The sequence below is a fragment of the Pelecanus crispus genome, chromosome 2 (assembly GCF_030463565.1).
Source record: "Pelecanus crispus isolate bPelCri1 chromosome 2, bPelCri1.pri, whole genome shotgun sequence".
NCBI lineage: Eukaryota > Metazoa > Chordata > Aves > Pelecaniformes > Pelecanidae > Pelecanus > Pelecanus crispus.
The window spans coordinates 44,169,061-44,181,621 of record NC_134644.1 but is presented as its reverse complement, the minus strand read 5'-3'; the positions used below and the strand labels follow the sequence as shown (position 1 = coordinate 44,181,621).

Genomic DNA, 12,561 nt, shown 5'->3' with positions numbered 1-12,561 from the left:
ATGTTTGGCTGCAGCGCCATGAGACAGCTGATGCGTTCCAAATGTCTGTCAGGTCACTCTGCAAAACCAACCACCGCTAATCGATAATGAAATCTTTCTCTCTGTGGCTTAACTATATTTCTGGTTTTGTTAAACAAAAGAAAATTGCCAATTAGTTGGACTCTGCCGGACCACGCAGCTAGGGGAAACATACTGTCAACCTGACCAGTTGAGTTAAGACGATGCAGTTCAATTGCAGTTCAATTACGATACTTAATCAATCACCAACTGTGCATGCAGGTTTTGGGAAATAAACTGCAGCATCTTACTGTTTGTCTTCACAAGAAGCATGTCAGTCTCCACAGGCTGCCTCGTTTCTAAGCATCAGACATTTTTTTTAGAAGACCCAAACTCAGTTTTGCATTTCTAGGATGCGAGCCTTTCTTCACCTCCGTCACTTGGCCCAGAAGTCACGTCCCTTTCTCTTACTCTTCATACGTCTTCCTTTTCTTGATTCCAAGCTACTTGGAACAGAGATCATATCTCCCTCTTTGTTTGGAAACTCTGTAGCCATTTGTGCATTGCAGCAGTATAATAAATAAAAAGTAATAAAAATGTTAGGGAAGTCCTTTAGAAAAGTCCATATTATTTTTACAATTACTCATGCTGCTGCTATTTAAGAAACAATGCCAGGAAGATCCAGGACTTGAAGGAGACTTATAACAATTTTTGTAAGAATACACCATTGAAACGATGATGTTACTGACAGCAAAGTGTTTTGCAAGGTGTACGGCTTCTCCTGCTGCTTTTTCGAGTGCTTCTAACAGATGTTCAATTTCAAGTGGTCTGCAGATACCAATAGGCTGATGGTTCTGCAGGAATCAGAGCAGCAGATGTGCCCCGCATTCTGTTTTGCTATTCCCTTTATGAATTGATATGTCACCCCATGGGTTTATAGCTAGTTAATTGTGTAATGACATCACTATTTCTATACTTTTAATGATTCTCGCAGGATTTCATTTCTCAAATAACAGAACTCTTGATCCTGGAATTGCTATGTGAAAGCAATATATAATAAACAGGTTTGTTTACATGATACAGTTCTATTTCCCACCAAATGCCTTCGCTGATAGCTTTTAGGTAATGCTGGTATGCAGGTGAATTCTTCCAAAGACTGCAGATTTACAACATGGCCTCATTTCAGGGCTCTAGACTTAACGTCTGTGCGTCTCTCTACAGGATCGTTACCCTCAAACAATTATCACTCGGTGCCTAGAAGGAATGAGGACAAGAAGAGAATAAGGATAGAAATAACGGGGATTTCCACTGGCTCTGCTGTATTGCCCCTGACAGATGCTGTGCTCCACAGTGGTGTAACTTTACTACTTGCATGGTACCCAAATAAAATCACAATGGACAGGAAATTGCGCTGCATTTTCCACTGATGGTGACCTGACTGTGACAGGGCAGCGCTCTGGCTTTTGGCTTGGACGCTTTCAATCTTAAAAGGGAGCCAAGGTTTTTCTCCCTCAAATACAGTTGCAGAGGTTGTTAGAGCCCGGAGGTTTTGCAAGCCCTTGGGGTGAACCTCTGATAACAGCTGAGGTCTGCGCAGAGCAGGCAGCAGGACACCACCTTTCTCCCCTGGAGTATCCAGTACTGTTAAAGAATGCCTTTCTTTCTGTTTTTAAATACAGGGAGGGGAAAAGTGATGCTATTTCCTTCATAAAAACTAATTTTCTGGTATTTAAAAATTGACTGGGAAGAAACGTTATGGGTTGTAAAAGATTCTAGTGAGGTGTGTTATGTTATGAAGCCTTGAAACGTACCTGAAAACTTTTAACTTTGAGAACTGAAAACTGCATAAGCATATGTTTTTCCCCCATGATATCTCAGAAATTATATTCCCAAGTTACTGCAAATATCAAAATACATCTTTAGTAAAAGCTAGCTCTTGAAAAGCGTCAAAGTCTTAAATTTACTATGAATGCTATCCTCTCTTACACGCCCTTACTGATCTAGCTAAAAGATCAAGGCTTTAATTTCTAAGAAGCAAGTAGATAATTTCTGCACGCATACAGAAGAGGATGATCTCCAGTTGTGACTGCAAGCAGAGCCTCCACAGCCTTTGCAGGAGCTGTGCACCTGTTCTGGGGTCTGAATCCATCCTTAGGAAGGCAAAACGATGAAGAAAGCATTTTTGTTAAGTTTTCCATAGCATCTCTCCTTTTTTTTTTTTTTTAAAAAAAAAAAAAAGTTCCGTCTTTATTTCTTCCAGTTCAGATTTCTTTAAAAAACTGAGTATGAGCCTTAGTGCAAATGCAGATTTAAACATGAAACTCAGGAAAGCTAATGCTGAGGTAAAATCAAATTTGACTGGTCTTCAGCACTGGAAAAAAGCAAAGAACAAGCTCCACCTGGAGGTCCACACCAATTGCCTGCATACATTAGCTGACTCCATCTAATTTAAATTTAAGCTATAAGCAAGCATGTTGCTTAACAGTGGGCAGCACACTGAGCCCGTGAACACCTCGGACTACTCCAAATGCAGAAGCGCATTCCCCAGAGAGACGGCTCACTAGAAGCCCTCCAGACCCACCTCTCACGCTCTGCTCTGGGCTCCCAAGAAATGCTGAACCAAACTCTTCCATCGCCTGAACTCAGCATTTCTCCCCCAAAAGCTCCCAGCCAGGACTTTCAGCCCCTCTTCCAAATGCCTTGAACTACCAGGTGAAAATCATGCTCAAAATCTTTGCTCCTTCGGTGTAACTAAACTACTTATACTGGTGAAGCTTGTTTGTGCAGGTGGCTGGACTTCCTTGGGGACTTTCCTGAGAAACAAGGACCACCGTAAACCTGCAGGTCTAAGCCAAGGGTGCATCACCTTGGTCCAGCCTCCTCCAGCACGGAGACACGGCCATACAGAGACTTCCAGTGCACGTCATAGAATCACAGAATTATAGAATCGTTTAGGTTGGAAAAGACCTTTAAGATCATCCAGTCCAACCATTAACCTACACTACCAAGTCCACACTAAACCAATCAAGGGTAGACTAGACTAAACCATGTCCCAAAATGCCACATCTACCTGTTTTTTGAACGTCCAGCGCTTCCCCTCCTTCAAAACCTGAACTCTTGGCCAAAACACGCACCCTGCTGCTCATACATTTCCCCCTATGGAGGCCACAAAGCAATGAACACATGGCAGATGTTGGGCACGTTGCTCAGTGCACAACTTCAGGGTGCTCAGATACATCCATCAGGAGCTCAGCAGCCTAACCCAGATGAGACCCACTATACTTAGGGTACGACTGCTTTCTAAAAATGCTTTATTTAGACAAAACAGTTGAGTATCTTAGGGATGCAGGTTCTGGTTTTCCAAATATCTCTGATATTTACTCTGACACTTCCTCTGAGTGCGCGTGGTGTTTTGAAAGGAAAGGAGTTTTCTGTTGCTTAAGGCCAGTCCTTCCTGTTTGTTAGTTTATCCCAAACCTAAGTTTGCACATGAATAAAACTGTTGCTTTAAGTCTGATTTCAAACATGTGGTAAAGGAGAATCTAACAATTTTATGAGATATAGTTACTTTTGTAGAGGGTGAGTTTGCCCTGGGGAATTTTCTCTGACTAGATTTATCACAAGTTTTTTGAACCAGATAATTTTGTTTGATAGCACATCTGGCAGCATCATAAAATCTTGACGTCCCATGCTATTACACAGGAATTACTTTTGTAAATCATTTATGAATATTACTGATGTAGGCCTATTCTGGGCAGTAAGAAAGGAAACAGAGCGCTGAAGGACAAAGGAAGGGAAAAAGGATTCCCTGCCCTTTTGGGGCTCATCAGATAGGGTGGGTATTTATCATTTTAAATGGGAAACATGCTGTCATTGATACAGCTGAAAAGTCCATGTAACACAACTTGCTCCCCATATTCCCTAAATAGGCAAAAGGGGAAGAAATTCTAGCTGAGGAAAACCATAAATCAATCTCTCCTGATGAAAATTTGCCCTATCTGAATCTTAAATAAGGCTTCCCAATTAAATGCCGCATATTTTAAAACCATAGTAAACAATCTAACAACCCAAGAAGAGTAAAGGAAGAAAGTCTTAACCAAGGCCAGCACTGAGGTGGGGGGGGGGGGGGGGCACATTTTAGCTCAAAAAAAAATTTACAAAAACCCCATGGTGACATGCCTTTTGAACACAGCAACATGACTGAATGGAAACTCTCCACATAAGCATGTAAAATAACATGATTAGGTTTTCTTGAAACTGTAGCTGCTAAACATATGCCTTCAGACGGAAACCTGGCAAAATGAAAGCTTATGTTCACTTTTAATACCATGAACTATCACACGATTAACAATTTTGGAAGATCGCACCTATCAATTTGGATTGGAAACGCATCAGACAGAAAACTTTGGGTGCCGCTACCCTGCCAAACCCGAAGTCTGGCATGATACTCCTTTTGAACGATATACTGTGTGTTTCATTTGCAATGGATGAACTGACACCAAACGCACCATCACGGGGCACGGGGGTAACAGAGGGGTCACGCAGTAGGACCCAGCAGCGGGGTACTGGAACCAGCTCTTTGCTCTTCATTCCTGATGTCCCCAACACTGGGAGCTACTGGGTGTTATTTTTGTTGGGCCAGAGCAAAGGAAAAGGTCGTTCGCAATACTCTGCAGAAACATATTTCCAACCTTAGGTAAGAAGGCATTTTGTTGAGGAATTTCCTTGCTGCGGGGTCCATAAGGAGGGAAGGAGCAGTTCTCTCAGACTTCCAAATGCCAGGCTCCTTCAGACTACAGCAGGTCTATGAGGGATGCACAGAGCCATTATGGACCGCATGCCAGAATTACACCACGGGCTCCCCCTGCCAGAGTAGGCAATTTCTAAATTCGGCTTCCTCCCAGGAAGCAAATTACTGTCTATACACACCCAGAACTGATTTCTTGCAGATGAGCCCGCTGCCCACTAAAATCCGAAGCAGACTGCATCCGCAGGGCAGAGCTATGGCAAGAGCCACCAGCTGCACTGAGTCAAGAGGCGCTCCTGGTTTTTCAGAAAGTGGCAGTACTGAAAAAAGAAGCTCTAACACGAAAAAATAAGTTCAGATTTTTGGTAGTTTCATATTAACTAGAATCAGAAAATGACAATGTAACATAGTTTTACTAATTGAAGCATGGATGCTTTCAAGCTGCACAAAATGCCCAACCAGGAAAAACCCCACAACATAAACAAAAGGAAGAACTGAAAAGAAACGGTGGTTTCCAAGGTCATGAATAATATCTGCAGGGTATCATCTGGACGTTACTCCTCAGACTTGCCAGCATGAGGCAACACTGGCTGTAGCTAAGAAATCTGATATTCATACTCTGTACATCCCCCTCTTTCTGAATGCAAACACATGTTCTGTCTTTGCAATAAAGATGTGCAACACATGCACTGAATAGGTACAGAACTCTTAAAAGTCATCTGTTAATTGCAGATATGTGTAAAGGACTACATAGGAACCTTCCTAGGGAGACAGAACTGGAAAAAAAGGGAGACAGCCAAACTAAAATTAAAAGGCGTGAAAAAGCTCAACAACATAATCAAGCAAGGTTGATTAATGTATTTTTTCCTAATTCAATACAACTATTAATATTATTTTAGACAATTCCAGAGTGCCAAAGAGTGCTGAGGGGATGGTGGTTTTTTTCATCCATTACAGACAGCACTTGCCTCAGTAACTATGCTGAGGGAAGAAAATCCATCACGTATTAACCATACTCCAACCTCCAACAGAAATATTCCCCATTTTGTGAAGTAAAGTGAGATGTGGGAGTCCTTGACCTTCTAAGTAATTAAGGGAAACAGAGACATTCTTGTTTTTATTAGAGAGACACTAAACTATTTGAAAATAATTTGAATAGCTGGAGAATTAGTGTATTTGCCTGTTCATGAGTAGTGCGGATAGTTTAGAGTTCTCTTGGGGGCAACACATCGTAATGAATATCTGCTATTCATATTTAATGCAATCTGCCAAAGAGTGCTTTTGGGAGGACTTTCTGTGTCAATATAATGATTAACAACAGAACTGGAAAAGTAAATGAATTCCTGCAATGGGTGGGGCTGGCAAAAATATCTTGCAGTACTACACCAGTAACACTGGATTTAACTGTACTCTTTTTAATTATACCAGTGGAAAATCCATTTCCCAGGGGAGGTGGGGGAAAAAAAAAAAAGCAGGCAAGCTTTAAGTTGGACTTAAAGCAGTAAATAAACAGCAATAATGGAAGGAAAAACAATTCCAGCAGAAAACAACACTTAAAACAACAATCTGCCTGGCCTGAGGATATCTGAAAAGCTCGAGATGCAGTAATACTGGCTACTAAATATATTAATTAGTATTTACGTAACACTATCCAGAACTAAAGCTTTAGTTAGCTCCTTGTCTATCTCTTCCAGTTCCTCAGATGATCTTACTTTCCATACATTTTCTCATACCTAAAAGTTTTACATAAAACAGAATATAAAGTCCTTTATTCTTTACAATGCACTTTTAAAACACCCCAGACAGAAAAGTATGGAAAAGGCTGGCTAAAATACGATGAATGACCTTAGTACAGATTTTTCTTCTCAACATCCCAACAGCCCTCTAAATAACACATTCAGATTTTTTTTTTTTTTAAACTATCTGGGTGAAGCAATCTTATTAAGTTTATATAAATTCCAGGACATTCTTGCAACAGGCTCACTGCTCTCCCCTACCCCCTTACCAAGCTACTCCTACTCCCTTCACCCTTGCAACAAATGAAGGCAGAATATTGAGGATCCAAAGGCTCATGTCAGCAGCCTAAGGATCAAAACATGGCAGAGGGCTAGAAGTAGAATATGAGATTGCTCCCATCGAATGCCATGGGCCACGTCCATCGCCCCATTCAAGCAGGATGCCTGAAGGAGGATGCCCAATCCAAGCCAAAAGGGAGCAATTGCCCACTAAAGTGTTCTATTCTTTAGTGGCTCCCACAGTGGCTATTGTCTAGGCCCTATTTTAATTCCATCTAGGATACACTCAGGGATTACTTTCATCACAGCATTTGCTCAGCTTAAGTTTTTTCCTCCCCATGCCATGGTCTCCAGCTCACACCCACTGGCTTTGTTATGTAGTGGTCTTCGCCCATGTTAAACTAATAAAATCTGACTATTCTGGTGAAGTAACATTACAGAAACCAGTCTTACAAAGATGCTCTACCAATGAGCAGCACGGCTTCATCTTCCCCATGCTTAGATTCGCTTGTGAAATGGCAACACTCTGCTGTGCCCTGCAGTTCCATCAGCCATAGCGTAAAGACAGTACTTTCCTCATAGATTTTCAACTCAGTGGGTATACTATGATGATCCGCGTGGCTTTTACATGCCTGCCTTCTCAAATGTCAGGTGGTGCTTCACTTGGTTAGGGTTTTTTTTTGTAGGGTTTTTTTGGGGTTTTGGGGGGTTTTTTAAGACTAATTTTTATAATTAGCCTTTTCCTAAAAATTAAAAGTTGCAGTGACATCCACAACAGATGCTTTCTAAAGAAGGTAAACTCTTCTTAAGCTGGTATTCTCACATTCTGACAGTTGCCTTACTGGTCTCTGGCAACAGCATTACCAGTGTTAGGTCTGATGATGGCAAGATGGGCCCCTTCTTCCAGCAATAATGAAGAGCAATGCTACCCAGATACCAGAACTGCCTGTGTGTGCCTGTGTGACTGCTACTCACCTCAATCTAAGATGCTTTTACTTTAATAAGATGTCATGTAACAATCTTTGCCCCTATTTATTTATTCGTCCCCCAAATAATTCACTAACATTTTGTGATTTTCCTATCGTAAATGTGTCAGGCTCTGCACGACTTCTGTTAAGCATCCATTTCCCACAGCTGCTCCCAGTCCAGCAGAGAGATGAACCCTGTTGGTCTGGGACAGGCTGGCACACAACCCAAAAAGCAAGGGAATGCCTCCAGTTTGGCCTTCCCTTACCATTTCTAAATGAGTTAAGCAGTAATCTCCTGAAACAATCTTTGCTCATTCTTTTTTTTTTCAAATATAGAAGCAATTTCTCATTATTAATGCAACCGGGGAAGCCTGCATGCCATCTGATCTCAGGAGTGAAGATGTCTGCTCTGTGCTGTAGGGGGTAATACAGTGGTAGGTAAATCAATCGGACTTATAAAAGTAATGATCTTCTTGACCGTGGTCTTGGTCGGTGCTAATGCATAGTTCATGTATGCATAAAAGTGATATTTTTTCATCTTCTGACCTCTTTAGCACTGTGACCAGCCCTCTAATTATTAAAGTATTTTGCACTACGTATCTCAGTATAAAAACAGAAGCCAAGTCACAGGTCATGGAGGCAACACCATTATTAACATCAATGAAACTAAATCATTCCATCCTGCACTCTTATTGTAAGCCCCTTATGCTCACAAAATTAGTATGTCTAAAATACCATTGTCTAAGGGGGCTGGAGATACCTACCCCAACTGTAGATTAAGATAACTTATTGCAACTTGATATAAGGTTATCTGCCATCATGGAAAATCTACAACCAAGACAGAACAAAATAAAACAGGACAATAATATGAAGGCTTAAATGATTGTAACTTTGAACAAAAGTTGTTGAACTGCATTGTTTTAAAAAGATTAAAGAGATCTTTATAGCATTCCTATTACGTAAAATAATTTCTGTTGGATTTTGCATGAATGGAAAGAATCTAGAAGATAAACAGTACAATAGCTTCAAGTATATAGAGAGCAGTGGTTTGACCAAACTTGAATTTCTTCAGGTCTTTACAAGCAAGATCTATATTCTTCCACCACCCAGAATAAGTTCTCATTTTAATAGAGGACGTCAATCACACTGACCTTGGCCCATAGGTCACTTTATTGTTACAAAATTTAAAAAATTTAAAAAACATCCACAATGAAAAACAAAAACCTGAAATAAAACCCAAAGCTCAACCTGCTTGCTTCCAAGAAGTTGTCTCCATAACACTAGTGATACTAACCTCAAGCTCCAGAATCAGAAGTCTACAGGTTTCAAAACAAGACAGACTGTCACTACTGAAGGTAAGAAAACAGGGTAGTGCAAAACAGAAGAGTCATCCTGCAGGGGACTGTGTCTGAAAAGAAATTCTCATTCAAGTCACCCTCCTCCCTATCTTGCTGATTTTAGCTGGTATTTTCAAACACTATTGCCTCAAGCTATGCACAACAGCTGCCAGGCTTTCATGCTCAATCAATGCAAGCCAGTGCTGCAAAGCACCTCAACAAAAATAATGCCCTGAAAATGCTGGGTCCAGGGCATAAAGATGCAAACCCAAAGATTCAGTAGCCACCGCTTATTTGCATATCCACAGAAACTCATACTTAGCACTACTTTTTTGAAAGGCTGAACACTGACTGGTTTATAAATTGTTAATAATGCATGTGCAACACACTCTTAATTCCACAGGAACAACTCATGGAAAAGAAAAACTCTGCATATCTGATCATATACATTTGGCATTTACCAGTGTATGCCTCAGAAAAGGTTCCCATTAACTAATAACAGTATTTCTTCAACAGGTGAGTGTTCTTGCAATATCAGAAGATAAATTCAGTATGGTATTCTGATAATTAACCAGGATAATTTCTGAAAGAATTGGAAAGTCAGTTACTTGTAGACCTTCTGGCTCAAAGTGTTTTGTTTCTCACCTCCAATAAAGATAAACACTCTGCAGTAAAACAGTAAATACAGGCTTGACCCAATTAGACCTCTTCCCATGTGACTGGATGAAAACTGTCCACATTAACTGGGGGAAAAAAAAAATTGCTTTACTTCAAGACTGCCCAGTCTTCAAATAGTCGTACGTGAGACATGAAGCCAGAATTAGTATTAGGCAGCACAAACCCCACAACTTTTACTCTTCAGAAGTTTTTGCTTCATTGTGATTCCCCATTCATGTTTGGAGCTCCAACTTTGCGTGCTTTCTATTGAAAGAAGTATGAAGGGCACTGCCATAGCAAGTCTCCTTTTCCTTTAGCAGAAAGTGTAGTAGTTCTGCAAACTTGCTGTTCAGTCAAGACCTTTTCATATTGAACAATCACAGTAGTGTATTTAGACAATCATCTTCGTAACAAACTGACCTGCAAAGCTGTATACATTCTGTTTTTTCCTCACATGGCTGATAAATACATCAGTCACCCACTGCAAACACCTCCAGAGATGTATGTTCTCTATGTGATGCTACTTAAAGAGTTTATACCTGAGACATCTTTGTTTGGAGCCACTTAAACATATATAAAATTAAGTCCAAGCAGGAAACGTGTGTTGAAAGTGCTGAAAACAAACTTGCCCAGCTAATACAGTCAGCAGTGCTGAAAATGTGAGTGCGCTACATGTGGAACCCAACCATAGGTTCAAGGGCTCATTCTGCAGCCATAGGCAGCTCACAGCTACTAGTTGTCCACTGGGTTGCTCTTCGCAAACTGCCCAGGAAGAAAGCAGTTACTTAACAGAAGAAAGCGAAAGCAGTATTAATTACTGCGCAACTTAAGAGAATTCTGTACTGAGGAATCATGGCTGTGCATGAGTACGCAACGGCCAATTTTTCTTTAAACACAACATCGGATCCTACAGCTAACACAATAATGCAGGATATGCCAAAATCCATAGCAGGTTTTATCATCCCCTGGTTTCCACAGCTTTTTTATGTCATACAGTTGCATGTTTATTTTTATAAAAACAAGATTAAGTGAAAATGGTATTTCAAAACAAATGCATGCTCTTTGCCCAAGTAAAATACATCACAGATGAACAACTGCAATTACTCTTAAAATAATTTCAGAACGAACACGATCAGTCTTTGTTAGAGGAAAACTGGTCAATAAAAGCTATTAATACCAACCACTTACTTGCAGGTGATGGGGTGCTGCATCCGCTAGTTGGTGGGTGACTCTGGAGTCCATGGAGGGAAGGCAGCGACAGTCCACCGATGACTGGAGGAAAAAGTAATGGATATGGCGCTGCTGGATAGTGAGTCATATGTCCATTCACTGCTGGTACTGGACATGTACGGCTGCTGGTTGTCATGTTAACACCTCACAGTGTATAAATATTATGGTGCATCACTCCAGGCCAGCAAATAGATACCTCAACTTGTGAATGAAGAGGGTTGTCAAGCCTGCAGGTATGGCTTGAGCTGGATTGCGTGACGATGAAAAGGTAATTCGCTAGATCAGGTCCGTCCTATATTTCATCGCTGCTTCCTACTGTTTTCTTTTCCAGGACATTCTTGCTCTACAGACTGTGGACAGAAAATCTTCTTACTCTGGGTATCAGGGCACAGTTCAGTCAGTTACGCAATGTTTTTCTGGGAGGACAGTTGCTCTCTACAGATGCATACTGATACAGTCTGTGGGAAGAAGAAAACAATATATTGATTATAGTATACATATTTTTAATATATACACATAGAAAAATCTTTAATCCCTTTGCTACTTTCGTTAAGTGGCTACTTATTTATCAGTGTCCTACAAGATCAGCTTGGTGGTTACCTGGGGGTGAAATTATCACTCTACTGAAGCTAACAGTACAACACCCATTAACTTGATTTCCCTGCCCGATGTGTTACACCAAAAGCAATTCCTGGTCAGACGCAATCTTAGTTTGGAAACTGTCAGTTTTAAAACTGATGCATCAATAATTACCTGAAATATTGATACTGGGGGAGGGGAAAAAAAAAAAAAAAAAGATCAACTTCTGAAAAATTTCTGTGTACATGAAAGCTTTCAGTTTCCCCATAGAAGCTACAGAATGAATGACACTGAGGCGGCTCTCTGCTTGCTTCAATGCCATGGCTCAGGCAGGGCACTGGGGAGCTGTGTCTGAGGGTGATTTTGTATTGGGCTGTTAAAACACTAATTGGTTTACCAATGATTGTTCTCACAAAGGATAGTTAGTTTATCTTATTATCACTGAAGAGATACCTCACTGATCGTTCGCCCTTTTTTTATTTTTCTTTTTTTTGGGGGGAGGGGGAACTGCCTCTATCACCAAATAAACAAGCACCTGTGATTTCATAAGCTGGGTGAGTGAATGATATGATGGCAATACACTGCTCCTGTGCTCTGCTAGGGAACTCGCTCGCTCTCATGACCACCATCTTCAAAGTCATCCAGAGCTACACATGCCTTCCTCAGTGCTTCACCCAGATGGCTGGCACCTACCGAGGGGTCCTCATTTTCTCAGTCTCTGTACAGAGAACAGGGCACTTCTTGTGCTATTCTCCGCAGTGAAATTTGCTCCTGCTGTAGCTGTTTAAGTGTAATGGCTGGTCTTCTCAGAAACAACCTGCTTGTGCAACACAAGTAAGTGCACTGGTGTCTCGAGAACTACTGGGAAGGCTGCAACTGGTCCATATTGCGGGCACTACTCCTGCAGTTATTTGTGCAGTGCTCCAGGCAAAAGCTGGCGAGTGCTGCAGCCAGCTCCTGGGCATCACCCTGCATGAGGAGTTACCCATCTCCTCCAAAACACGCTGTTGGGGGAAGACAGCAGGAGCCAC

The 12,561-nt window shown here is 41.2% G+C and overlaps 1 protein-coding gene across 2 annotated transcripts in view; it reads right to left on the bottom strand.

Annotated features, from left to right (window-relative positions):
- The window catches only part of RARB (retinoic acid receptor beta), a 196,591-nt gene extending 185,504 nt beyond the window's left edge, over window positions 1–11,087 (bottom strand). For both annotated transcript variants that reach the window (XM_075704724.1, XM_075704725.1), the window contains exon 1: window positions 10,910–11,087. In XM_075704724.1, the coding sequence (XP_075560839.1) occupies window positions 10,910–11,087 (178 nt within the window). The remainder of the gene's footprint in view (window positions 1–10,909) is intronic.
- Window positions 11,088–12,561: the final 1,474 nt, after the last annotated feature.